Below are 24,811 nucleotides of genomic sequence, written 5' to 3'. Positions count from 1 at the left end.
ATTGCATTATTAAGCTAACTGAATATCCGGACGAAACTTATTCAGCGACGTGCGAAATCGGACGAGCCCAGATGGAACCGACTAGATCACAGGGAGGCGGAAGCACGTCGATGCTTCAAAAGAGTATTTGCCGGGCCAAGAAAACCGGCATCGAAGCGATTGTCGGGATGACATTGGCACAGTACCGCAAACAATGTCACAGGGAGAAGCCTCTTCTTCAAAGAAGAGAAAGGACGACGACGACACTGCATTTTCGTTCATCACTATATTCGACCAAGACGCCATCAAAGAGTAAGTAATCATGCCCTTCATAGGCTGCAGCTCGGTCCCGAGTCCTCGGTTCTCTGATCACATCGACTAATCACGTCGTTCTCGCAGCCCGAAGCGGCAGCAACAAGCTCGAACCCAAGCTATCAAGCATTCCTTGCAGCGCAAGCGTCGGCAATTGCAGTTGACCAACCAGAACTTCATCAACCAGACCCCAACCACTGGGAGAAGAGGAAGAGGCAGAGGCAAGGAGCGTGACACCGGTCGGGTCATTACAACATCCGCATCCTCATCGCCAGCTAGGTCGCTCTCTTCTGCGAGATCACTATCATCAGCGCAGTCCTCCTCCTCTGCCTCCGGGCCAACACAGGTCGATCCATTCGAATCGATCGCCGTCAGCGCCATTCGTTTGACGACATTGCTGCAATTCGACCAGGCTCAGTGGACGAGCGACAACCCACTCGAAGCCACCGCCCTGCCGGAAATTCTGGAGCTTCGTCGTGCCTACGATGCCGGACTGGACGATCCAGGCTTGGCTTCTGCTATCGCTATGGCATTGGTGTTTGCGGAGAACAGTGGACAGATGAATCGCGATTTCTCCACGCACAGACTAGCCGCCATACAACACATCAACGAAAAGCTATCGAATCCTGATGCAGCGGCATCGGCGGCTACCATTGGTGCAGTGCTCCTTTTGGTGGGCGTGGAGGTATGATATCCTGGGCGGCCGTGGATTGATGTGTTCTGGCTGACATGTTTCTGCGTCGACAGACACGACTGGGTGAACAAGAGACCACACAAATGCACTTGAATGGCGCACGGCAGTTGATGGGATTGTGCAATGATCGTCGCGTTTCGTTGGGTCCGTCTATCAAGAGAGCGGCCTTCTGGTAAGTCTCTAGGATCTTTTGCTGGGGTCCCAACTAACTGAACGGTGTAGGCAAGACTTATTCAGTGCGATGATCGCCGACACCTTTCGCGTGTTCAGCCATGTCACATTCCCAGAACTGCACTGGCAGCGTGACCTCACACAGCCCTCCCTATACACCATTCCAAGCGGCTTCGCCAGTCGGGGCGATGTTCTGGGCCCTCAGTTCATCGGCATTATTGGGGACATCTGCGCGTTACAGCAACAGGTTGGAGGGGAACAAGAGAGCAGCCTGGACACATCACAACTTGAGCGATTAGACAGCCAGCAGGCATGGATCGAGTCGCGACTGGAACAGATGCGCCATCAACGCGAGAACCCCCTGCTCCGCTGCTGCGTTCTCGCCGCCTTGCTGTGCGCGTACGGCCTCTTCACCGATATTTGGGGCGGCGACATTCTCGCGTCGCGCTTATCGGCACGCTTGTTAGACGAAATCCACGCAATGGACACTTGGTCTGGCTGGCAAGACCATGCGGACCTCCTCCTCTGGCTGCTGAATATCGGCACAACGTCTACCTTCGATGATACCGTGCGGCGCGCGTACGAGAAGCTGTGCAACGAGAGGCATCGCGCGCTCCTTCGACCGATCTCGAGGTCTTGGGACGAACTGGACACGCAGCTTAGGAAGTTCATCTGGTCCGACGAGGTCCATGTCGCTAGTGTCGGAGGTTTTTGGTCGTAGTGGATACCTGGTATGATAGAGATAGAGTAGCACGCGACATCTCGCAATCTTCGGCTCCATTTGTCATGCCTCAGGTGGTGCCACCGCCATGCCCGCCGTGCCGCTTCGGCACGACGTTGCCGACTGTACACGTTCATAACAAGATTTCCGGCGCCGGAACAGCGGCTCGGAAGAGATATCCCAGCTACAAGACGCCAAATAAGAACGTCCGAAGGATTCGCGACATGTGCAGTGCCCGACTTCCCTAAATCCATCAACCTGCCCTGCATATGTATGTGAGCACGCCTCGCCCCACTTTTTCCCCCCACTTCTTGCCCAAATAGGAAGTAGGCGGCTTCCTATAAGGCTTCCTGATGGAAGATCTGCTCACGTCACGGCGCTTCGCGGTCCCCTTCCCCAATTTGAATCCACACCCTGCGAAGTCTCGTGTTTAGTGCCACTGTACCCGCATGCAGGGTTTTTGCGCTCATGCAGGGCATAAGGCAGGGAAAGATGGGCTATCCTGGCATGGCGTCGACAGGGCTGTCTCGCGTGCGCTGCGAGACCGGCTCCACTTGTGGGACTTATCGCGAGAATAGAGAAACGCAGGGTCTGGAGTAGATCTCGGGGTATGCGCGGAGTCGGGCATGACAGGATGAGTCAAACTCCCGCCTTGGGTTCTCTTATCGTCTCTTCCGGCTATCTTGCTTCTGGTGGGCAAGTGAGGGAGGCAGGGCGGCAGTCTACCGCGACAAATTACTGAGGACACAGTCTTGACGACAGGCTATCATCAACAAGGTGCTGTGGAACACAAGCTAGCATTCACAAGGCGATGTGGAGAGGTCTTTTTGAGAGATTAAATTCGTTATTCGACGTCCATCCATTTGCAGACGTTGCTTATAGCACATCCATGACCATGTTAAACTGAACCAATGCTTCCACTCAGCCAAGCGTGGGTATCCAAGCCTCCCAAATCCCGTCCGTCAATCCCTCCCGCCCGTCAATACGCCAAGCAACGCCTTTTGGAGTCTACCCCAAACGCCCCCAGAAAAAGCAAGAGACGGCGAGCCGCTCACGACTTAGTGTCGACGTCGTAGCCGTCGGCCTCCGGGTCAAAGTCGTCAAAGGTGCCGCTGGCGTCGAGCAGGATCTTGAGGCCGGACTGCAGCCGCAGGTGCGCGGTCCGCAGGTTGTGATATTTGCGCTCGAGCTTGTTCTGGTCGGTCTTGAGCTTGTTGATTTGCTTCTCCAGCTGGCGGAGCTTGGTTTCTTTGCGTTCGCGGAATGCGCGCTGAGCCACTCGGTTCTGCTCGCGACGGCGCTGGGAGTTAGTTAGTGATGTGATGGTGGTGGTAGTGGTGCTGGGTTGGGGACGAGACGGGATGGTGAGACGTACCTCCTTATCGATGAATGCGGGATCAAGAATCACATCCTCCTCGGGCGAGGGTAGCTGGTACTGCGGCGTGCCTTGGGGCGAGCCTACGGTGGATGAACGAGACAAGTAGGACTGGTATGGTGGTCGTTCGTCGTGGTCGACGACATGCTCCGCGTCGCATGAGATGGAGCTCTGGAACATGGTCGATTAGAGGGAGGCAGGAAGCAACGGCGGTGGTGGAAAGAGAAGACTCACTCGTGAGCTGTGGAAGTTGGAGGGACAGTACATCATGTCGGCGTCCTGGAGATTTATGCCATCCGCCGTGGACCAGTGGCCCAAGTGGGAGTAGTCGGCGGGGAGAGGCTGGTTGTTGTGCATGGTCGATCGTAGGTGGCAAATTCGATAAGTAGAACTGCGTGACTGATCGAAAACACATTGGCGATCGATGGCGCGCGCCTCGCTTTATAACATCAAGTGGGGAGGGAGGCGGTCGGCACCTCGCCCTCCACCTGTCCGCCTTGTGCACTGCGTTGGCTATGTCAGCAGCGTGGTGCGCGGTTCATGCAGGTATCGGTGGCGGCCTGCCCCAAATAAACGTGGCGCTTATGCAGCTATCGGCGCCGGACCCGCTGAAAATAAGGCAGCGCTAATGCACAGATCGAAAGCTACGACTCCTCACCGCATGCTGGAGTGCCGTCGACAGCCCCGCCGCCCCAATCACACCACCCACCTCCATTCCACCCCGAGCCCTGAGAAGGCCGGGCGAGCATTCCTGGCCCACTAAGCCGCTTACTTAACAAGCTTCCTCGCAACTCTGGGCGGTCTGAACGCGTTCCGGTCTAGGCGGCTTTGGGCGATAGCGCGTTGCCTTGTGAACACGGCGACTGTCCATCGCAATACTTGTACGTACTCCCGCATGCATCACATGGGACGGGGGACAATTTCCCACACCACGCGGTATCGTCAAAGCTGTCAAGCCCTCCTGTCCACCATCTTCCGGCCACAAGACCAGCTGACATACTCTCACTCAGTCGGGGGGTGGAAGCTGCTGGGCCCAATCACTACGCGAGCTTCCCACGCCCTCCGGCGTAACAGCAGAATGCGTGATTTACCGACGATTCGCAGCACAAGGCCCCCTTATCTGACGACGAAGCGCTTCGGCAAGTCTGCGTGCCATAAACGGGCTCAATCACGCTCTACCAACCACCGCGCCCCCTTCCCATGAATCGCCCGCTGAATAGGCTGTTCTTTCCTTTTTGGGAATGGCAGCCTTACAGATCAAGGCGCGGGGCTTGTGCACAGCTCAGGATTTAGATAGACCAATCGATTTTCGCGCGAAATCTGCCACCTGGGCTGGTGAGTGTTTCGCAGGCCAGCCGACATCTCCTCGTTCGTACGAGTCGTCCAGTCCTGGGCAATCAGTGTACGGCCCGATCACCGTATCGTCGATCTGCCTCCACATGATCTCCCTCGTTAGTCGGTGCTACGTAGCAATGGAGCTCTGCCACCAACAACGACACGCGGTCTCCTGCGCAGGCATCCTCAGTCAAGATTGTCGGTTTCCCGGAGACCGCCGTCGCTAAACGCTCTCTACGCCAATCGACCCTTCTTCCAAATATCAACCCCACTAGGCCGGGTGTCTTGCTTTGCCCACTGCGCCGCAACCCCTAGCTGCTAAGCTGATCCATACAAGGGTTATGGGTGTGTAGAGCCGAGAGCCTCAAGCTTTCATGCACGCATCGGCGCGGCTTGTACGGTTTCCCGGCCCATGTACCCAGCAGGCCAGTCATCTGTACAGTCAGCAAATGACAGCTAGTCGTTGGCTTCGCTCGCCATCAGGACGCTGCATGACGTCTAGTAACTCTCGCCTGTTTGTGCTGTCCACGCACTCGGGCGCCAGTGAGCCGGAACTCCAGGCTCGATCCCGAATACATCCCGACTACATCCAAACCGGGCCCGGGATCGCGGTAAGGCTGTTGGTACCAGAGTGCTTTAAGCTTCACACATCTTTCTATATACGGCTGTCCTTGGCAGTCTTCAAGCTCTCGCACCAGGGAAGGAAGGCCGTCGGAAACGACGGCAGCGCATCCACGCTCTGAACGCCCAGGAAGAGCAGGAGGCTGCCCCCGGCAGGGTGAATGATCTCCAACGTTGCAATGCACACGACATGGATAAAACATGCTGCTCGGGCCTGGCCTCCAAACGGGCTCCGATCGGCCGGGTTGGCAGCCTTCTGCCCCCGTCGCCGCTGCCGCTTGAAGCCGTGAGCTCTTTCGCGGAGCCTCATGACCCTGACGCTCCCTCGCATGCCCGGCACCTGGGTCATGGTCGCTCGTCCGCTTCGGCTCTTCGGCAACAGTAGCTGTGGCAAGTGAGGTGTGCTGCTTACAAGGAGAACGTTGTAGGGGCTAATCTCTTGGCGAATGTTGGTCATTTATCGGGTTCAGAACTGGTCGTGACTGCGATAATTGGAATCTGCGGAAAGAGACAAATGATACCGTGCAGCTCCTCTGGTTGTTGGAGATCAACGATACTCATCTAGCTGTACAGTTTGTACTGTTCTCGTTCTATTTGCACAAGCACTGTACGAAGTGATGAAGGTCGATCTACAATGACACTGCTCCGCGGAGTCTTCACAGCCGGCCATCTGTACGCAATCGCTCTCCTCGGCATCATCGGCATCTCCCGTCCATCCATTGTAGGCAGAGCTCCGACACAATCGCCCCTATCAACAGGAATTCCAGACACCTCAAGCAGAAGTCCCTCACTCTCATCTCCCGTCACATGACGCTCGTACACAGTACCAATCCCCTCAAACCCGACCCGCCAGTCTCCATGCGTAGACCACCCAGCAGCAGCATGACCATGCAATTTCAAACCACACGCTCAAACCCACTCAATTGAACGAGTCCGTGTTGAACTCCTGAAGCCGCGAGAAAAGATCCGTGTCCGAATCGACATGCTCCGAACTCGCAGCTGACTCATGCTCCCCAGCGAAGCCCATCAATGACCCCGCGGCAGCATGTGCTCGCGCCGCAACGCCTCTCATGTGCGATGGCATCACGCTGAACCAGGGATTGTGCTCCATGTGCTGAGCACCCATCGATGGCGTGGGATAAGGCGTGGTCATCCCCCACGGCTGCGCCTGTGATGCGACGTGATCCCAGTACGGCGTCCGCATCCCGTACCCACGACCATCCGGGGAGAACTCCGGCAGAGGCATCTGCTGACGGCCACCCATCTCCTCGCCGCTGACAGACGGCACAGCGGATCTCGCAGCCTGCTGCTGCTGCTGCTGCAGGCGCAGGCGCCGCGTCACTTTCCCGCCTTTGGCACCGGAAATTTGGCGCGCGACGGCGGGCTGCTGGTCGCCTCTGCGCTTCGCTGCGCTCGATTTGGCGTGCTTGGGGGCTTCGCGGTAGTGGGTTGTGGGCAGCAGGCTGTTGGGTGCGAGGGCTTTGCTTGCTAGACGCCAGCAGTGCTTTTCTTGGTGGCGGTTGGTGGGGTCTGCGACGACGCGCTCGAAGGCCTGGAGAGTAGTGGGCTTAGCAGAATGTTCATGTCTTTGGTACGGTCGGGAGATGTGAGAGATTAGGGCAGGGTGGATGGATGCGTGATCGCGTACCTTGTTCATGGAGAGGTTGTGCCTGACGCTGTTGTGCAGCGCACGCGTGCTCGTCCCCTTTGCCTTGCAGCTGTTCGCCTCGATCCAGGTGTAGATTTTTTGCAGCGGGAGTGTGTTGTTCGGCGCTTCACTGAGGCATTGGTGGATGAGCCGGGCGTAGCACAGTTCCTGCGTGTCTTCGTCTTCCGCGCCTTGCTCCGCTTCCCGCTGCTGCTGCTGCTGCTGCTCCACTCCGGCGTACTGCTCGGCGCCAGACTGTTGGAAGTGCTGCATCCTCATGAAGTTCTGTGGGGATTGGAAGGTGGCAGGGAGGCCGTGGTGGATTGTGGCCTCCCTATCCTGGAAACCCAACGGAGAGGAAGACGGCGAGAGCGAGGGCAGTCCTCCGCGAGCACGCTCTGAGAATGGCGTGCCCAGTCCGAAGTCATACGGCCCTTGGAAGTCCATCGAGGGCATGCCCAGCCCGTCTCCGTAGGACAGCGCGGTGTGCGGAAGATTGGTCGGCACGAATGGGCCGGCGGAGGTGTGCTGGATGGCCTCTTGGTATGATGCGGTGGAGAAGTAGGGCGTCTGGGGTATGCTCCATGGTGCGTCTCCATTGGCCATGGACTCCGGTGTTGCCAGGTAAGCCGTGTCCCTGTCCAGCTGCAGAAACACGTCGTCAAAGGTGGGAGGCACGCGAGAGTCTAAGCGCCCCTCGTTGTCGAAGTCGATTGTTGTCGGGGTCCCAGGGAAACTGTACCCCACATAAAGATCGAAGGGGAGATCGGAAGGCATGGCGAAGACGAGGGTGTTGGTCTTCGCGATTGATCTGAATCTCTGGGACGGGGTCAAAGACAGAAGCGAGACCTGCGTCTCTGTTACGCCTGTCAAGGCGGTGACGAGCGGTGAAACGTCTGACGAGACGATCAGAAGCAAGTCCCGAAGAGCGATGGTGTCTTGAAAGGAGAAGGACTGAGCGTGGTGAAGTGTCGATGCACACTCAAGGTGAAAGGGAGGGTATGTCCGTCCTCTTGGAAAGATGTCTCTGAATGGATGTGAGAGAGGGAAAAACAGTAGAAGAACGGGAGCAGTTCTTATACACCAGAAGAGAGGCTAGCATGGAGGAGGAGCATGCCTGCGGGGGGAAATCTCCCTTCACCAATGCATCATCCTCCCTGCTGCCAACGCATGCTGCAATCGATCACAAGGAAACAAGGAAGACACGGCGTCACGAAGACGCATGCAACACACCCACGAGCATTGCATAGCGCATTGTCCAGTAGGCAAAGAGGCATTGCAGTGGCAAATGAACCAATGCATATGCAGTGGTGCAAGGCTGAAGAGCGCATGCAGCCAACAAGCTACGGCGCACAGGTAGCTGGCATTGTCTGACCGCATGGTGGCCAAGGATCGGATTGACGGCGCGTTCTGATTGAGCCTGCGACGTCAGAGCTGTATTGCGCCTACAGGCTGAGCGGAAGGGAAGCGAGGTGTATGCTACCGGCTGGCACAGCTAGGCGACAATGTTGCGTGCAGGCTGGTGGGGCGCGCTGTCTTAACGCGCACCTGTCGTTTGCCGGCATGTCGCTGCAATGCATTTCGCCGACGATCTGAGACATCGGGGCATTGTTGAAGATGTCAGGGCCCGTTGGCACGCGCACAGCCGGGTGGCCGCTCCAGATCAGCCAGCTTGCTGCGTCAAAGCGGGCAATGCCATTATTTTGAGCGCGCACATCAAGCACAGCGAACATCATCGGCATCGCAGCGTCCATAAGCGGGCCGGCTGGCCGTTGTGCAGAGCGGAGGTCAGTAAGGTGTCCGAAGGGTTCGCATGAACGATGCCGGCCTTCGCCCGGCGGTCATGTGCAGTCGCGGAATCTCTGCCCCAATCTGGCCAGAATGGCAGCATGGAATGAAGACATTGAGAGCGAGTGGGGTTGTAGTTCTGTTGTGTGACTTGAATATGGGCCATAAGCTTCTCGTGCCACGGTGTTGACACCTGTCACACCACTCCCTCGGATTTGTACCCACGTGCATTCGACGACGCGCTGGTATCGTAAAGCTGTGAATCGTCTTGAGCTCGATTCCACCCTGCGATTCAACGGGATACAAGAGGTTCTTTGCTTTACTGTATTGTCCTCCTCGGCACCGTGTTGCTAAAAACGAGCGTGGACCATGGCGATAAGGAAGGTGGAAGATATCCTGCTGTGCACGACGGTTGCACCGATTCAAGAAGACCAAGAGGCATGCACCTCACTGCAGCCAATTAGGCTACTTCCTGTAGTATATCTGTTCCACTAGTCAGCGATCGAGCTTGTACAGCACCGCAGCATATGGAAGGGGATCCATACCTTTTTGAACTGGAAGTGTAGTACCAGCATACCCTGTAAATCAATCAGCCGAGACCTTCGGCGAACAACACGTACCACACAGCAACTCACCTTATCGAAGCTGCTCTTAAAGCCCCGCTCACGTTTCGCAGAAAAGTCCCACTCGCGATCTACAATCCGAAAGGCAATATCCTCATATGGCGGGCCGGCAATGAAGCGAATCAGGCAGGTGTCGTTCTCGCCGGCTGGTGCAAAGGTCTGGCCCCGCTTCCTGCCGTTCTCTCGCTCGATTCGATATGTCGGGGCTCGTGTGTTGTCCACCAGATCCGGGTAGAAGATGTTGAACTTGTAGCCCTGCACGACCTTTGGCGGAGGATTTTCGTGGTCGTAGTGCGTTTGATTGTACTTGTTCCATTCGTACCCGCTGATGACACGATTGAAGTACCGCGGCTTGCGGGGACGATGTTGGTGAGCCCACTGAGATCTGTTCTTTGTTTCGACCTCTTCTTCGTTGGTGAACAGCTCCTCGTTGTCGTGGAGCCCGCGTGCGATTTCCCGGTCGAAAAGCGATGTGCTGGCTTGGCCAGGCCCGTTTTCGTCCTCCGTCCGGGCGCGCTTGACTCCAACCTCCCTCCCCCCGGCGGTGGGAGCACGACCCGCTCGGTTCTGCATCGGGACGTAGGCCAGCTTGGATACACCGCGTCTCTCTCTGGCCAGTTCTGCTGCGAAGGTCTGTGCGTCCGTTGATTCCAGAGCTTTGTCTTCCGGGCGCAAGCGAAGCAACGGCTCGGGATCCAACACGTGTCTCTGTTCGGAGTCGAGCTGTCCACCATCCCCAGCCCCAGAGTCTCCACCACTATCCGCCTGACCAGTCTGTGTTTTCAACCGTGCCACCAGCGCTGCAGCAGCCTCGGCCTGCTGATTCCGTAACTCGCCTAATCGTGCCTCCATAATCGATCGTGTGACATTACGTAGCTTCGCTTTTGCCTTATATGTGAGCAGGCTACTGAGCAGATGCTCCCAGTAGTCTGTATCGATGGGCTCGTTCGAGGCTAATTTTGCGTTGATCTGCTTTTCCAACTTTTCAAGTTCCGCCAAAGTCTTGGGCGCAAGGAGTTTATCGAGGTCCGAGGAGACGGAGGTGACACCGCGTGCGGATGAGTGGGTGGTTTGAGATTGACGTCGTCGGTCTCTGGCTATGGTCTTCATCATCTAGACGTCTGTTAGCATCAGCAAGCGTAATACAGGTGCGCGCATTGCACACTCACCCCCCAGTACTCTTGATTACTCCTGCTGGATTCCAGGGCAACGTATGTGTCGATACCTCGCTCCAGCTCGCTCAGCTGGGCGTCACTCAGCGAATCAAACACCGCTTCCGGATCCAGGATGGCGAGATCGGCATCTTCAAGATCATCGTCGAGCGGGTTCTTCGCGGGGTCGAGAGCGACGAGGGTCACCGCCAGCAGGTCGATGGGCTGTGCGCGACCGGCCTTGAAGCGGATCGCGGCTTTCTTCTTCGCCTGCTGTAGAACGAAGCGATCTTCCTCCGCCACCCATGCTGCTTCCTGAGTGTCCGCGGACCGTTTTGCGGGTATCGTTGATCGCGACATTCTCTGCTCCAATGTCCCACGGGCCTCTCGCGGGCGTTGTGCAGCGACGCTTCGGTCGGATCGAATGGGGAGGACTCTGCTCACGAGATGTGGAAGGGCAAAGGCACTCACTTCGAGAATGCACAAGTTGCTTGCTGCCTTCCTGAATCTCTGAATGAAGTCGGACGCGGTCCAAGCGCCGGATGAGTCAGCATTCTGGGGTCCACCACGTGCACTTCATCTTCACAACTCTCGCGAGTCACGTCGACGCTGTTTTAGCGCTGTGCTCTCTCAGCCAAGGTGTGTTTCACACGGCCCGCCGCCACGTCAGGTGTGACGCCTGCAGTACCTCGTCCTGGTGTAAGCATCGTGACATTCGCAAGAAGACGATGCCAGGTTCATACAATCCTCGTCTTCGTAGCCCTGCCGCACCGAGCTGGGAAGGGCAAAGATGTCCCACGCGGCGGTGAGTTGGAGGACTCTGACCCTTGACAACACGCACATCCCCCGACTCCTGGTGAAACGACGCTTTGCTCGTGATGGCTATGACGTGCAGGTGACGGACTTGAGTCGGGTGTGGGCGGAAGCTCTGTCCAGAGACGACATTGTGCAACGCGCTACAGAAAGGGGAAGCAGCATCGATCCCGGCGAGGACGACGAGCAGCTTGACATCTTCCTGCGGAAGATCCAGAGCGCTCTTGAGCACGAAGACGGCACGTTGCTTGACATTTCCAGTGCCAAGGATGGCACCGTCCTCCAGCTCAACGTGCAAGCGCCGCTACCACATCCGTTTCCTCCTTTCAAATGGACGCTGGACCTGGAACGCCAACCAGACCATCACATCGAGCACGAGTTGGTAACGCCACTTATTTTGCAGGCGACGCACCTCCGACAACAAGTCCAGCAACTCATCCACGAAATTCATGACAAGGACCGAGTGATTTCCAAGATATGCGATCGGCTGGAGACCTCTGGTAACGATCTTACCACCGTCTTTCCAGGTGTCTCTAATGTCAAGACTTCGCGGAAGAAAAGCCAAAGGGAGCAATTGGGTCATCACGTCAAGGGCCTCAATGACTTTGATGAGAGCGCATGGAGGCAGCAAAGTGACAGCGCAAACGTCGGCGAGCAGCCTGATGAGGAAACTCTCGATGACATCTTCCGACACCTACCATCGGGGGCATTACGTGGGGAAGTAAGCAGTTCGGGTGAGTGGTGGAGCTCGTTGAATGCTCGCCCACCCCGTCAATCCTTGTCCCGATCTACGAAAAGGGCTTCAACGAACACGGAACACCGTCCGCTATCGACACGTGCTACTAACAATGTCGTCGATGCTCTGGAGAATGGCGAGTTTCAACGTCAGGGCACTCCACCGCACTTGAAACAACCAGCCTTGAAGCCGACATCGATATCTCCCGATAGAAATGTCAAAGCGAAGAATGATGCGCCCGTGAACGACTCTCGGGATGCGCATTCTGATGGCAGCACCACAGACGAAGAAGCGGATCTTGATGCGCCTCCACCAAAAAGTCGATCAGCGCAGAGGGCTGACGCAACTGAGAGACGCACCGCGGCTTCGGCTTCGCCAAAGAGGCTCGGGGCTATTGGTGGCCGTCTACCACGTACAGTATCGCCAAAACCCGAAGATACAACGCAACCAGATGATACACCCGCTCCAAAGACCCGCGGAAAACTGGGCACCATTGGAGGCAAGACGAGCCAGGCCCTTTCAGTCGCTTCGCCACCGCGCGCGTCAAGCAGCAAGCCGGTTACCCATGAACCGTCGCCAGCGAAGCCATCGAAACTGGGTGCGATTGGGGGTCGGAAGACTGAAAAGGCGACATCATCTTCTCGTCACGCGACCGAAGAGGCTGCAGAGCCGGAAGCTCCCACTCCTGCAAGATTGGCGAGGAAGGCGGAACAGCAATCACCTCCAGCCGTTCGAGAGACGTCAGAAGAGCGAGCAGATCGAAAGAGGGATCAGCTGAAGAGAGAGCTGGAGGAGAAGGCCAAGGCGCCTTCGAAGAAGAAACGGAGATTCTAAGTATAACAACCATTTTACTTGTCATTCTCACATGTATTTTCCATTCTCCAACGTGATCACGAGCCGTTTGCCTGGGCCTGTCATCCGTTCCGACGGATCAGGTGTCACCTTGAAACCCGTCCCGAAACGAATCCGCTCCTTCCTTGTTTGTCGATAATCTCTTAGCTCCCGCTTCCCGCCCGTTGGGGCGTGCTTCCGACCCCGTGCAAAGTGACAATATCCCGCGCTCGTGGCCAACATCTCCGAACCTCCAGTCATCGACTACAAACGGCGTTTGCTCCCACTCTTTTGAGCATTGCACTTTCGATCGGGATTGCATACAACGGGCAGGATATGGTCGCGGCTTCTGGATTGAGAGTTCTGGAGTCATCGGGGAGAATGCGACTGCCTCAGCAATCATGTGTCGATATCATTGCTACTTCTTCGGAGGCTGCGGCCACCAGGAGACGCTCCTGGTCTCTTTCTGCTCGAAGGCGCCTCTGGTTGCCAACCTCGTCGCCTGCGCGCCGTCCATCCCGCTTGCTTCCAACGCCGCGCGCACGCGATGTCGCAGCAAGACCGACAGCCCTCTCTACAGATGCAGCTGGTGGCAGGAAAGAGCACCGGGCGGTGCCAACGACAACCAACCCCGTCAACACGCTTCCGCTGTCCCCTTCACCCCCTCTCCACCACTATACGCATCGCCGCTCGACAGCGAGGGCTCAGCATCCATCATTGTCCAGCCTGACATCGATACCCCATCCTTGCTAACGGAACATCACTCCCATTCTTCCCCATTCTCGCCTTCGCCGCCACCCGACATGGCTGGCTTACCCCTTTTCGGACTGAAGCATTGGATGTCTGGAGGGTCTGTGCCATCCCCCAGGCAGATCGATGCACAAGATGACACTGTCATGTCCCTCAATGTGAGAGTGAGTTCTTATGCAGCGGAAATCTCGGAAACAGAATGTCGCTGACCCGGGTGTATGGTAGCTCCAACAACGAGGAGAAGAGAACCACATCTATCGTCGACCAAAGATACCCGGTATCAGAGAGCGCACAGACGAGAGCTGCGACCTGCCACTCAGGTGAGCAACACTTCTTCCAGGCGTTCAGCCCAGCATACTGACTGCGTGTAGCAACGACATCATCCAGCATCTCGCAGAAACTTGCAACAGCCATCATGTCGGCATCAATGGCCAGAGAGTGACCTCCCCCGCCTTTACGGATATCAGCAATAGCTCCCGAGACGACCACGAAGTCAAGGCCTACGCGTTCGACTGCATCGAGGCTGAGATTGATCAATTGAAAGAGGATGTTTTGAGACTACGGGAGGAAGCCGACAATGGCCAGCCCACCGCCAACACCAACCGGAAGCCAGTTCCCAAATCCCCGGAGGCGCCTCAAGATTCGGCCGCTGCCCGATTGCAAAGGATGCATGCGGCAGAGAAGGCCGAAGCTCATCTCTCCAGCCACCCCCCTCGATCTCAACACTTGCCAACTCAAATGGACTTCCCAGCACTGGGCACCGGTCACGCCAAACCCAGCGCCATCCCCATACCCGCCGGAGAGAGCAACAGCCGTCCGACTTCGTACGCCGATGCCGCCACGACGGGCATGATGGACGCCATTGACCGTGCCTTCTCCGCCAGAACCGCCAAACGGAAGGACACGAAGCTGTCGGATGGTGCATTTCCACCGCTCTCAAATGCAACACTGCAATCCCAGACTGCCGCAAGCTCCACAGCAGGGACTCATGATACCCCTGAGAGCCAAGATGACGAGCACTGCTCCATCATCGTATCTCGTGAACAGATGGACGGCGAACTTTCCGCGTGCTGCTCTGCAGTCAATATCACAGCAGCTGCCCATGCCAACACCAGCAAGACGCTGAGACAAGCCCCACGTTTCGCTCAGCCGACTCGTTCCTCCTCACAGCGTGTGCAGGATACTCTTCGAAAAGAGGTTTCGCCGGTCTCTGCTGCCAGCACTGCCAGCGGCACTCCAGCCCGGTCGACGAAAGCTAAAGACTTGAACTTCGTCACCGACAAGAAGGCCACTCTTCGCCAGCAGAAGAGGAAATCGTTGCCTTTTGACGGGATGGCCAACGTCACTGCTCATCATTCCAGCCCCATCTCAGAACCAACCATCGTGCCTCCGAGCATTGGTACGCCTGAGTCTGACAGGTTCTCGTCTCCGGTCCACGCTACGCTGTCGAAGACAGTCGAAAGCTGGCAGTTCGACCGAAGCCCGCAGGCCAAAGACAGTACAGAGGCTCTCCACGCTGTGGCAAGTGAGGTGCATAGACAACACACTCTCCGCAAGAAAGCGAGCTCGTACATGGCTCCAACTGCCGCTGCTACTCAGCGTACAATCGCCACGCTGGGCCAGGAGAAGACGAAGCGTGATGTTGTCCGCACGAAGGCTATGGTAACGCAGACCTCGCCAGTCCGAGAAGTCCAGCAGATCGTCACGCCGACCCGTTCATGCACCATCTCTTCGGATCAGTCTTCTGTGCAGTTCATTTTGGAGCATCACCCTTCCGATGCCACTACCCCCGACAAAAGCAACGGTGTCGCCGAAGTCCAAAATCGGAAACCTGCCAACAAGTCGTTCACCGCTTCATCGCCGACTAGAGCGTCATCGCGGGCACCCAGCATGCGGTCAGCGTCTGTCAGCCCATCCAAGATCCCTCGTCGCACATCGCGAGTACCGCAAGTGTCTCAGCAGCAGACAGAGACGCAAGAAAAGCCACCCCTGCCTTCAAAGAGATCGCCCATGAAGATGGCGGAGGTTTCGAATGTCGTTCCCATGCGCCGTACGTCACGTGGCCATATCTTGCAGCCGATCATTGCTTGTCTGGATGCGAAAGGGCTGTTGAGCAAGACGACATCGGAGAATGCTGCTGTGCGGGCTCTCTTCGGCAGCGACGCTTCTAAGACTGGCGAGGTGGACTCTGGTCGCTGTGGTGGTCGCCGCTCGACTCAGGCTTCTTCCACGATGGAAATGGTGTCTCCTCAAGTTGGCGAGGCTCGCAATCATACGTCGCCCTCCAAAACGTCAGGATCCGTCGACATCGTTCAGGGAGGCGTGATGGACCGGACCAGTGGTTCCGCGCAAGTCGACGATCGCTCGGAAGTCCTCAATGGCTCTGGAGACGACATCTTTGACGGTCATCTCATGCCAGGCGACTTCCCATCGGCATCGGGTGTGTACTCAACCAGTGGATATGACGCACAAATGCAGCAGCGCAGAACGTCATCGCTCAGAGCGACTGCTAACGAGTTCACGCCTACCAGCGTCGATCGGGCGTTTTCCGGCCAGTTCAATATGCCTTCCACTTTGGCGTATCTGCCACCGGACGAGTGGTTTGCATTATCTCCCGACCAGCGGCAGGCAATCATCGAGTTGAGAACACAGACCAAGTACGGCAGCATGCACTCAGCCAACTTTCTCTCCTCCAATATCCCGATGCGGGGCCCCATCGACCCCGCCTGGACCACCAGCAGCATTCCCCAAACTGCCCTACCACCTCCCACCTTCCCCAAACTCGTCGACGAAAACGGATCTCCCAACGGCGTCCAAGCAGGCCAAGTACTTCGCCCAACCCTCAGCCCCGGTAAAAATACAGTCCAATGGGTCCTCCAAGATCTAGACGGCAAGCAAACGCCCCTGAAATTCGGCCGCGCTCCTCCCCCTTCCCTACCACCGCTCGCAGCCTACTCCTCCTCAACGCCCAGCCTCTCGCCCACCTCAGACGACACCGCACCCCTCCCAACCCCCGGTTCCCTCCCCCGCCGCTGGCACATCGACTCGGCCGTCTCGCACCGCGCTACCGCCCCGCGCTTCGGCTGGGAAGGCGGCGACGGCAAAGAAATTCGCTTCGTGGGCTACGGTCCGCACGCGGAGCGCGATTCTCCTCCTGGCGCCGGTGCGGTGGTGCACTTCAATTTTGGGGGTGTGACTGCCAGCTACGATCACGTGGGCGTTCCTAACGGCTTCCATTGCCAGTATGAGGACCCTGAGAATTTTCACTCCGACGAGGTCGCGCCTAGATCGAGGTTGCAGTGGGCGCTCAAGGCGGGGTATGAGCGGTTGCCGTGTGGGGATGTGGAGGTTGGGTGTGCTGTCGAGCACTGTGTTGCTCGTGGCGGAGGCGGCGGGGTTCATGGATCCTGTGGGACGTGTGTTGGGGAACAGCATTAAGAAGGGAAGTGTTGTTGGTGATGCGAAGGTACCTACGTGGACCATTGGAGATTGGGATGGTCTTTTGGCGCGGCTGAGAGGGAGTGCTTGGTTCATCTTGCGTTGGTTCTGGTTACGTGCGTCATTCAGGGCAATGCTCTGTTTTGAGCGGATGCGAGTGGTTTCGGGTGTGCGCGATGTTTTTGGCTTGCGTTGAGGGTGGTGCGAACTGACCTTTGAGTCTTCGTTTTTCTTATTTCGTCGAGAAGAGTGCTTGCGTGCGTCGGTTCTATACAACAGCCTTTGGCTAACAATAGCCGTTTGCGTCAAGCTTGACCAGACACATATTCCGACCATTCCCTGGCGTCCTTTCAAACCCATCCATCACATCCAGAAAGTCGTAGCTCCAGTAGAGCAGGCAACATAGAGGCGTGCACGCATCACCTCAACTCCCCCCTCCCCGCCGGATTCCGCTCCCGCCACCTCCTCTCGCGCTCCGCCTTCGCCTCCGCCTTGCCCATATCCTCATCCGTCTCCTCCATCACAGCCGTCATGACGCCCTGCGTCGGCAACTGCTCGCATTTCACCCACGGCGAATTGCGCACATACCGCAGCTCGGTGTCAATCTTCTTCACCATGCCCTCCAAATCCGCGTCTTTGCACTCGTTGTTGTGCAAGCGCTGGAAAGGTGGGTACAGCAAGCCGTTGCCGTGCGCGCGGTTCTGGAAGGCTTCCGGGCGCGGCACGATGTCGAGCGGGATAGCGTCGGGGAGCACGTTGTCCGTTGCGAGCGCTGTTTCGTGGCACCAGGCGCGCGCGACGTTGCGCGCCGTGTACCCGCCTCCGCCGAGGATGAGGAGGGGCAGGCGCGTGCGTTTGACGAATGACACGCACTCGCCGTGCTGCTTGATGTTGATGTTGAATTGGCCGAGGCGGTCGCCGCCGAGGCTGTCGGCCCCGCATTGCAGGACGATGGCGGAGGGGTTGAAGGCTTCGATTGCGCGGCCCGTCACGGCTTCGAAGAGGAATTTGTATTGTCTGTCGTCGATGCCGGAGGGGATGGGGACGTTGAGCGCGAAGTGCTCGCCTACCGTGCCTTTGAGTCCGGTGTCTGTGATGTCGCCGGTGCCCGGGAAGAACTTGTGGCCTGTTTCGTCATAAGGGCCGTAGCGGTGGTATGAGAGGGTCATGACGCGCGGCTGCCTCTGAAACGCTTCTTCCACGCCGTCGCCGTGATGCACGTCGATGTCGATGTAGAGAACACGGGGGAAGTAGCGCAGCATGTCGAGGATGGAAAGCACGATGTCGTTGATGTAGCAAAATCCGCTGGCTTCGCCGCGGTGTGCGTGATGCAGGCCGCCAGACCAGTTGACGGCGATGTCGGTTTGCTGCGTGGTGAGTTGGTGTGTTGCGGCGAGGGTGGCGCCGGTGTAGAGGAAGAGGTAGGTACTCATGCCGTCAAAGACCGGACAATCCGCTCCCGCACTGGTAGAGAGGTTGAACGGGCCCAGGTCGATGGTGTCATTTTCGTGTTTTGGGGGACAGTATTTTGCGAATCGCGGCATGGCGCAGAGGTCGGCAAAGGTTTGCGGGCTTACTTGGGCGAGGAAGTCGACGTAGTCGGGATCGTGAAAGGCGCGAACTTGATCTTTGCCGGCTGCGACGGCTTCATAGGTGTCCATGGCGTAGTGTAGTCCATATCCCAGGACCAGATGCTTGGTCAGGGTCAGGCGCCAGGGTTTCATGGGATGTGTCTTGCCGAAATGCATGTCCTCTACGCGGCTATTGTAATGAAAAGAGACCTTGTAGCCCTTGGGCCGAGTAATGCCATTCTCTTCCACACCCTGCATGATCTTGCGATTCAGTTCTTCCTCGCGCCATAATCGCTCGTCTTCATCTGTGATGGGTGGGGTGGCTAGTGGATTGGAGGGGGCATCGTCGGTGGAGTGGCCGTTGTTGAGATGGGAGGGGGGCGATTGAGGCGCGGAGCGAGAGATGGAGTCGCGCGACCACGACTGCACTATCGTATCTCTGACATGTTGGCGGGAGGGAATGTCCGGGCTCGCCATGAGCGCATGCTGGCGCAAGTCCAAGCGCTCTCACGTTGACGCGCTCCTGCAACCGGGGTCGACTGATGGATTATAAGGCCGAGTGGGGTCGAGATAGCACAGAATAGATGTCGTCGCACGAGAATCACTAGTCGTGCGCTTTGCGCAGAGGGGTATGGGCGGGAGATGAGATGATTAGAGTCGTACAGATGAGTGCGGTGCCTGCGTGAAGATGCAACTCTCCGCTAGCGCCAAACTCTCGCCAGCGGCTCTGCGGGAGATCGGCTGCTTATCTAATCCGCATCCGCCATCCGGACCCTGCATGTGTGCTTCACGTTCTTTCTCGCCTGACTCGACTTCGTCTCTTGTTATCCACCTTTCGCTTTCGACATTATCGTCGTGTCCTCACACTCCATCGCGCGCGACTTCATGCGACTCTGAAATACACAGATCGTCTTAATTCTACCTCCGTTGCGCAGTTCTCGAGCAAGCGTGCCAGTCATCGGCAGCACCTGCTGCGTCTACCTTCACTATAAAGCGGCCATACGCTGTCCAGCAAGATGAGCTTGGCAGCGCCCGAAGACGCCGCGTCGGTTCTAGAACAGTTCGTACATGATGGTGAGTGTCTGAAGGTCCTTGTCTCACGTTCGACCTTGTTTCTGACCAACTACAGTGGCCAACACTCCGGCAGAACTCACGCACCTGCTCGAGGAAATCCAAGCCAAAGACATCCAAATCCAGGCATTTCGCGACGAAATCAACAAACGCGATGCTCAGCTGCAGAAATGGGTGCGCGTGAACGGCGGGCACGTCCGTAACCCCAAGGAAGAAGCCTTTACGAAGACCATCAACGACTGCTACGACAAGTGCGAGATTCTACAGGCCGAGAAATGCGGGCTCAGCGAGAAGGCGCAGATTGTTCTCGACCGCCAGATCAAACGTCTTGACATCAACTTGCGGAGTTTGAGCATGCGAGAGGAATTTCCCGGCGACTGGAATGGCCCTAGCCTGCTCTCCGCAAGCGGCCACGCTACAGGAGTGAGCACCCCTACGCCTGCAACTACCGCGGCGCATCAGCCTCTGCAAGCCGTGAGCGGCAATGTGGGAAGTGCGGGTGGTGCTCCAAATGTCGCTCAGATGCGACTGGCTGCCCAAGCCGCCGGCGCGAGTGGGAGAACTGGCGCACCTGGCGCTCAGACGCCCACCAACGTCACACGTACCCAGCGGGAAGGCAGCAGCGAGGCGAGCAAGCGCCGGAAACTCAATACCAGCCTCTCATCCCTGCCCGCCGCATCGAGTAACCTCCGCCAATCCTCCCTTGGCCCCGGCACGCCAAAGGCAGGAACGCCCGTCCCCGCCGGCACAACCACCTCTCGAGCCGGCTCCCAACAACCCGCCCGCCCGACCGCCGGAAACAAAAAAGCCTCAACCACCATGCCACCCCGCAAAGTCGTCCCCCCACCACCAGCCAACAACCGCCGCCGCGACCGCACGCGCCCCACAACCAAAAAGTCCGACCGCAAACGCCACCTCAAATCCGGCGACCGCGCAACACCAAGCACAAACGCCTCGCACTCCTCCGGCGACGAGTCCGGCACATCGCCCACCCCCTCCTCCCTGCCTCGCTCCCAAGCCGACGGCACAGCAGACCGGACGCGCAAAGACGGCAGCGCCTCGCCCGACCACGACTCCGACGAGGACGAGGAAGACACCGGCCCGTATTGCACGTGCCAGCGCCCGAGTTTCGGCGAGATGGTGTGCTGCGACAACGACAACTGCGAGTTCCAGTGGTTCCATTATGATTGCGTGGGCATCAAGACGCAGCCCGAGGGCGAGTGGCTATGTCCGGATTGCAAGAAGTTGCCGCGCGATAAGATTGTGAAGGGCAGTCAGTGAGCGTTTGCCGTTGGACTTTGCCTCTTCTGCCATCAACTGGGGACGATGATTACTCGACACTCACGAAGATATAGCACAAAGGTAGTTCTTGGTATGCATTATTGCTCCTACAGTATACTGTTGCCGGCCTCCGTCCTTGTATGGAGAATGGTGCCGAGCTATACACAGATCCCTTTCTCGTTGCCCAGAAAAGCAAAGAACCCAACAACTCCCAAAACGATGCTAATACGCTCAAAAAACGCAAACCCCCTCAACAGCAAAAACCCACCTACCTCTTCCCCTCCTTAATATTCGTCATAGCCAACGCAGCCGGCATCTTCACTCCCGCACTACCTGCAGACGGCGGACCAGGACTCACCGCCCGACTAGGCGCCGCACTGCGATTGTGACTCATGTGCGCCTGCACCAGGTGGCCGGCCGCGAGCGCAGAGCAGAGCGACAGTTCGCCCGCCAGGACGCCGGCGGCGATGATGCGCGCGAGCTGGCGCGCGTTGTCGCCCGGTTGGCTGGGGTGGGCGCCGCGCACGCCGAGCAGGTCGAGCATGGCTGCTTGGGGCTCGAGGACGGTGCCGCCGCCTATGGTGCCGACTTCGATGCTTGGCATCGAGACGGAGATGTGCAGGGCGCCGTTGAGGCTGCGGGGAATGGTTAGTGAATGGAATTGGAGGAGAGGTGTAGGGAGGCAGAGACTTACTTCTTCATCACGGTGATGCAGTTGCTGCTCTCGACGTTTTGCGCCGGATCCTGGCCTGTAGCGAGGAAGATGGCGGTGACGATGTTGGCCGCGTGCGCATTGAATCCACCTATACTGCCCGCCATTGCGCTTCCAATCAAATTCTTCGCCGTGTTCAATTCGACAAGAGCGTTGACGTCGCTCTTGAGGTCTTTGCGCACGACGTCGGCGGGGATGATGGCTTCGGCGACAACGCCTTTGCCTCTCCCATCGATCCAGTTGATCGCGGCGGGTTTCTTGTCCGTGCAGTAGTTGCCGGAGACTGTGATGATGGCCATGTCTTCAAAGCCCGCTTCCTTCGACATGACGTTCAACGCGTGCTCCACGCCCTTGGAAATCATGTTCATGCCCATTGCGTCGCCCGTTGTCGTCTTGAAGCGCACGTACAGGTACGTGCCGGCGATGGCCGTCTTGATCTCTTGCAAGCGTGCGAAGCGCGAAGTGGAGTTGAAGGCGTCTTTCATCGTCTTTTGTCCTTCGGCGCTATCCAGCCAAAGCTTGGCCTCTGCTGCTCGGGTCAGTGTAGCGAAGCCGACGCAAGGACCCCGCGTCATGCCGTCAGCGATGAGGACGGTGGTGGCGCCACCGCCGGCGTTGATGGCTTTCGCTCCTCTGCTCGTGCTTGCTACCAACACGCCTTCCGTTGTCGCCATGGGCAGGAAGTACTTGCGGCCGTCTATTATGATCGGGCCCGCCACTCCCAGTGGCAATGGAAGATACCCAATCACGTTCTCACAACAAGCGCCGTGGACTCTATCGTAATCGAAATGCTCGTAGGGCAGCTTCGATCGTTCCAGCGTTGACGAGAATTCAGTAGTGGCCGGTGTTCGGGCAACGACTGCTCGCCGCACTTTCACGGCGCGGGTCTTGTCGCCCAAAGTCTTCTCCAATGCGTAGCCAGGTATCTTGCCCTTTAATGTAAGGTCGATGAGTTCGGAGTCCTTGAGAAGAGGTGCCTTCTTGTCCTTGAGCATCTCTTCACACTCTTCGGGGGTGCGTGTTCGTGAGGCGGATTCTGGTGTCGAACCGATTGGCAGTTTGGTGCCATCCGCATCAGCGCCGGATTCCGCGCCGTCAACGCTGGAAGAAGGGCCGGTAGGATGGCCGTTCCCAGGCAGCGCTTCCCTGCTCGGTGCCGGACTTGACGATGGAGACTGATCTGGATCGGGCTCCTTGATGCTCCACCTGGCTGCATTGAACAAGTACCCGTTCAACACCAAGCTCATCGCCAGCGCAATAATGACCCACTTGCTCAGCACAGGATCCTCGAAGCTCTTTAGTAGACTCTCGACCACTCGCCCGCCCACGGCAGAAAAGACGTAACCGTCTTTGTAATCGCCGTTCAGAAGCGACCAGTCGGATTCTTCGCGTGGTGAGTAGTGCACAGAGGGATATTGGAGCTCGTACTTGATGGGATGAAAGACGGTAACGTTGACTGCCCTTTTGTTCTTCTGGGCCTGCCCAAGAAGGAAGTCGAGGCCATTTCCGGCCACTTTGAATGGGTCCATAGGTGGTTGTGTAATGACACTGGAGAGGCCGGCAGTAGTGATGGGGTTGCTGCTCCGGCTGCTTCGGAAGGGCAAAGAGCAGAGGTTGAGCACGTTGATCAAGATGAAACCCGTGACCATGAGCACTTTGAAGCGGGGGATGCTCCCGTCCTTGACCTTCTGGCCAAAAACGCTACGATCACTGCTGCGCGAGAAGGTGTCGTCGCGGGGCCACTCGCTGCTAGACGCCACATTCTCCGCGATTCTGCGGCTGACGCCATCCTCTTCCAATGCTTTGCGAAGAGCAACGTGGCGCTTGATGCGGTTGATTTCAAGCTTGATTGTCAGGATGGAGGTGTAGAAGGTGAAGAGGAGAATGCAGTCGAAGAACAGCGTCCAGGCGGCAAGGAAGCAAAATTGTCGTAGACCGCCTTGGATCCCGGAAGCTGCGCCTGCGCAGAGGATGAGGATTTCAATGGCGTAATCTCGTACGATCTCGAACCCTCGCTCGGCCACTGCAGTCTGCACGGCATTCTGGATGGTGAAAGGGGCGTCTCCATTCGCATGGCCGTTGTTTTTGGCTTGAATAGAAGCCGACAGGACGGCTTGAGTCAGAACGATGGGCTTCTCAAAGCCGACCGTCACCACCAAGAACGGCACACCCTCTGAAAGCAGGACGACATTCTCCGGCACGCCAAGTTGAAGTGTGACCACGATGCCAAACAAGAAAGCGAAGGCGGAGGAGAACATGACGGTAGTGCCAAGCCAGAAATTCGAACCCATGCGGCGCATGCTGACGAACAGCGAGATGAAGGTGAGGTACATGGAGAAGTAGCCCAGAGACATGATGATGATGTCGAGAGTTTCTGCGTTTTTGATCAGATCGAGGAAGGAGGCCCAAGAGTCAATGAACCACTGGAAGATTCCTCCACTGCTCGCCGACTTCTTCCCCGTCTTGATGAGCCACAGCTTTCGCTCCTTCTCATCGTCGGACCCGTCTTCGAGCTCCGAGATGATCGTTTTGGGCGAGGGCACAATCTCTCTCGCGCCCTCGATGAATTGCGCAGCTGTAGAATACGGCATGGCGAATGCAAGAGTCGAGTCCGAGGAAAGCGGAGACAGAATGTTGGCACTCGAGGGAAGCGACTCTGCCCTACCGCCGGCGGGCAGGATAATGGTCTGCGCAGAGGGTGCGGTATTGGGGATACCACTGCTCACCGAGTCTTGGAAAGCCAGGGTGATCAGCGCCAGGTCGTGGTCTGCAGGGTCGACCACCCCGGTGTCCGCCAATTGCCATTTCCATGATGTCTCTGCGCTGGCATGCAGATGTCTGCTGCCGGCTGCGAGCGAGTGAAAGTCCACCTGATTCGCAGCGCTGGCCGGCGAAGGCTGGAAAAAGCCAGTATCAAGCAGATTGGCGTAGAATCCGCTGCCAATCACCACCACGAATGCAATGGTGTAGACGGGGTGTGTGCATGCTTTTTTCGAGACGGCTTGCAGCCATGGGGTGACTCGTTGATTGTAGAAGCCGGGTTTGTTCGGGTCGGTGATGTCGTAGTTGCGTCTCCACCGCGTGGGGATGAGAGAGGAGAAGAGCATGGCGGAGCGTGTATGTGGGGAGAGTCGGCAGAGACGAGGTGAGGTCGGCGGGAGGAGGGAGGGAGCTTGGTATTGTTCACGAA

General features: G+C 57.5%; 10 protein-coding genes across 10 annotated transcripts; 4 read left to right on the top strand and 6 right to left on the bottom strand.

The window, feature by feature from the left end:
* Positions 1–193: 193 nt before the first annotated feature.
* Positions 194–1,922, top strand: BDY17DRAFT_347693 (uncharacterized protein; the record flags this gene model as incomplete). The annotated part of the gene is made up of 4 exons (XM_033738130.1): positions 194–291; positions 379–976; positions 1,039–1,157; positions 1,208–1,922. 4 exons carry the CDS (start codon positions 194–196, stop codon positions 1,875–1,877), a joined length of 1,485 nt encoding a protein of 494 aa, XP_033587864.1. The 3' UTR covers positions 1,878–1,922.
* Positions 1,923–2,716: 794 nt separating this feature from the next.
* Positions 2,717–3,957, bottom strand: BDY17DRAFT_301039 (uncharacterized protein). Its single transcript, XM_033734168.1, has 3 exons — positions 3,487–3,957; positions 3,253–3,423; positions 2,717–3,177 (listed from the first exon to the last, which is right to left on the bottom strand). The coding sequence occupies exons 1-3, from the start codon at positions 3,607–3,609 to the stop codon at positions 2,929–2,931; spliced, it is 543 nt and encodes a 180-aa protein (XP_033587863.1). The 5' UTR covers positions 3,610–3,957; the 3' UTR covers positions 2,717–2,928.
* A 1,043-nt stretch (positions 3,958–5,000) lies between these two features.
* Positions 5,001–5,713, bottom strand: BDY17DRAFT_301034 (uncharacterized protein). Its single transcript, XM_033734167.1, has one exon. The coding sequence runs from the start codon at positions 5,663–5,665 to the stop codon at positions 5,243–5,245; it is 423 nt and encodes a 140-aa protein (XP_033587862.1). The 5' UTR covers positions 5,666–5,713; the 3' UTR covers positions 5,001–5,242.
* On the bottom strand, positions 5,714–6,878 carry BDY17DRAFT_301033 (uncharacterized protein). Its single transcript, XM_033734166.1, has one exon. It carries the CDS (start codon positions 6,863–6,865, stop codon positions 6,128–6,130), a length of 738 nt encoding a protein of 245 aa, XP_033587861.1. The 5' UTR covers positions 6,866–6,878; the 3' UTR covers positions 5,714–6,127.
* Positions 6,879–8,859: 1,981 nt separating this feature from the next.
* On the bottom strand, positions 8,860–10,905 carry BDY17DRAFT_185968 (mid region of cactin-domain-containing protein). The gene is made up of 3 exons (XM_033729965.1): positions 10,437–10,905; positions 9,190–10,380; positions 8,860–9,127 (listed from the first exon to the last, which is right to left on the bottom strand). Exons 1-3 carry the CDS (start codon positions 10,776–10,778, stop codon positions 9,110–9,112), a joined length of 1,551 nt encoding a protein of 516 aa, XP_033587860.1. The 5' UTR covers positions 10,779–10,905; the 3' UTR covers positions 8,860–9,109.
* A 54-nt stretch (positions 10,906–10,959) lies between these two features.
* Positions 10,960–13,000, top strand: BDY17DRAFT_185893 (XRCC4-like factor-domain-containing protein). Its single transcript, XM_033729963.1, has one exon. It carries the CDS (start codon positions 11,209–11,211, stop codon positions 12,799–12,801), a length of 1,593 nt encoding a protein of 530 aa, XP_033587859.1. The 5' UTR covers positions 10,960–11,208; the 3' UTR covers positions 12,802–13,000.
* BDY17DRAFT_185906 (uncharacterized protein) lies at positions 13,001–14,011 on the top strand. The gene is made up of 2 exons (XM_033729964.1): positions 13,001–13,868; positions 13,920–14,011. The coding sequence occupies exon 1, from the start codon at positions 13,200–13,202 to the stop codon at positions 13,755–13,757; it is 558 nt and encodes a 185-aa protein (XP_033587858.1). The 5' UTR covers positions 13,001–13,199; the 3' UTR covers positions 13,758–13,868; positions 13,920–14,011.
* Positions 14,012–17,405: 3,394 nt separating this feature from the next.
* Positions 17,406–19,034, bottom strand: BDY17DRAFT_254111 (histone deacetylase; the record flags this gene model as incomplete). Its single annotated transcript, XM_033731399.1, has 1 exon — positions 17,406–19,034. One exon carries the CDS (start codon positions 19,032–19,034, stop codon positions 17,406–17,408), a length of 1,629 nt encoding a protein of 542 aa, XP_033587857.1.
* Positions 19,035–19,573: 539 nt separating this feature from the next.
* Positions 19,574–20,909, top strand: BDY17DRAFT_325989 (uncharacterized protein; the record flags this gene model as incomplete). Its single annotated transcript, XM_033737440.1, has 2 exons — positions 19,574–19,631; positions 19,687–20,909. The coding sequence occupies 2 exons, from the start codon at positions 19,574–19,576 to the stop codon at positions 20,907–20,909; spliced, it is 1,281 nt and encodes a 426-aa protein (XP_033587856.1).
* Positions 20,910–21,177: 268 nt separating this feature from the next.
* Positions 21,178–24,728, bottom strand: BDY17DRAFT_253534 (hmg1, hmg-CoA reductase; the record flags this gene model as incomplete). Its single annotated transcript, XM_033731348.1, has 2 exons — positions 21,178–21,544; positions 21,604–24,728. 2 exons carry the CDS (start codon positions 24,726–24,728, stop codon positions 21,178–21,180), a joined length of 3,492 nt encoding a protein of 1,163 aa, XP_033587855.1.
* Positions 24,729–24,811: the final 83 nt, after the last annotated feature.

This window comes from Neohortaea acidophila (assembly GCF_010093505.1).
Source record: "Neohortaea acidophila strain CBS 113389 unplaced genomic scaffold BDY17scaffold_8, whole genome shotgun sequence".
Taxonomy (NCBI): Eukaryota; Fungi; Ascomycota; class Dothideomycetes; order Mycosphaerellales; family Teratosphaeriaceae; genus Neohortaea; species Neohortaea acidophila.
This window is presented reverse-complemented; position numbering and strand designations above follow the sequence as displayed.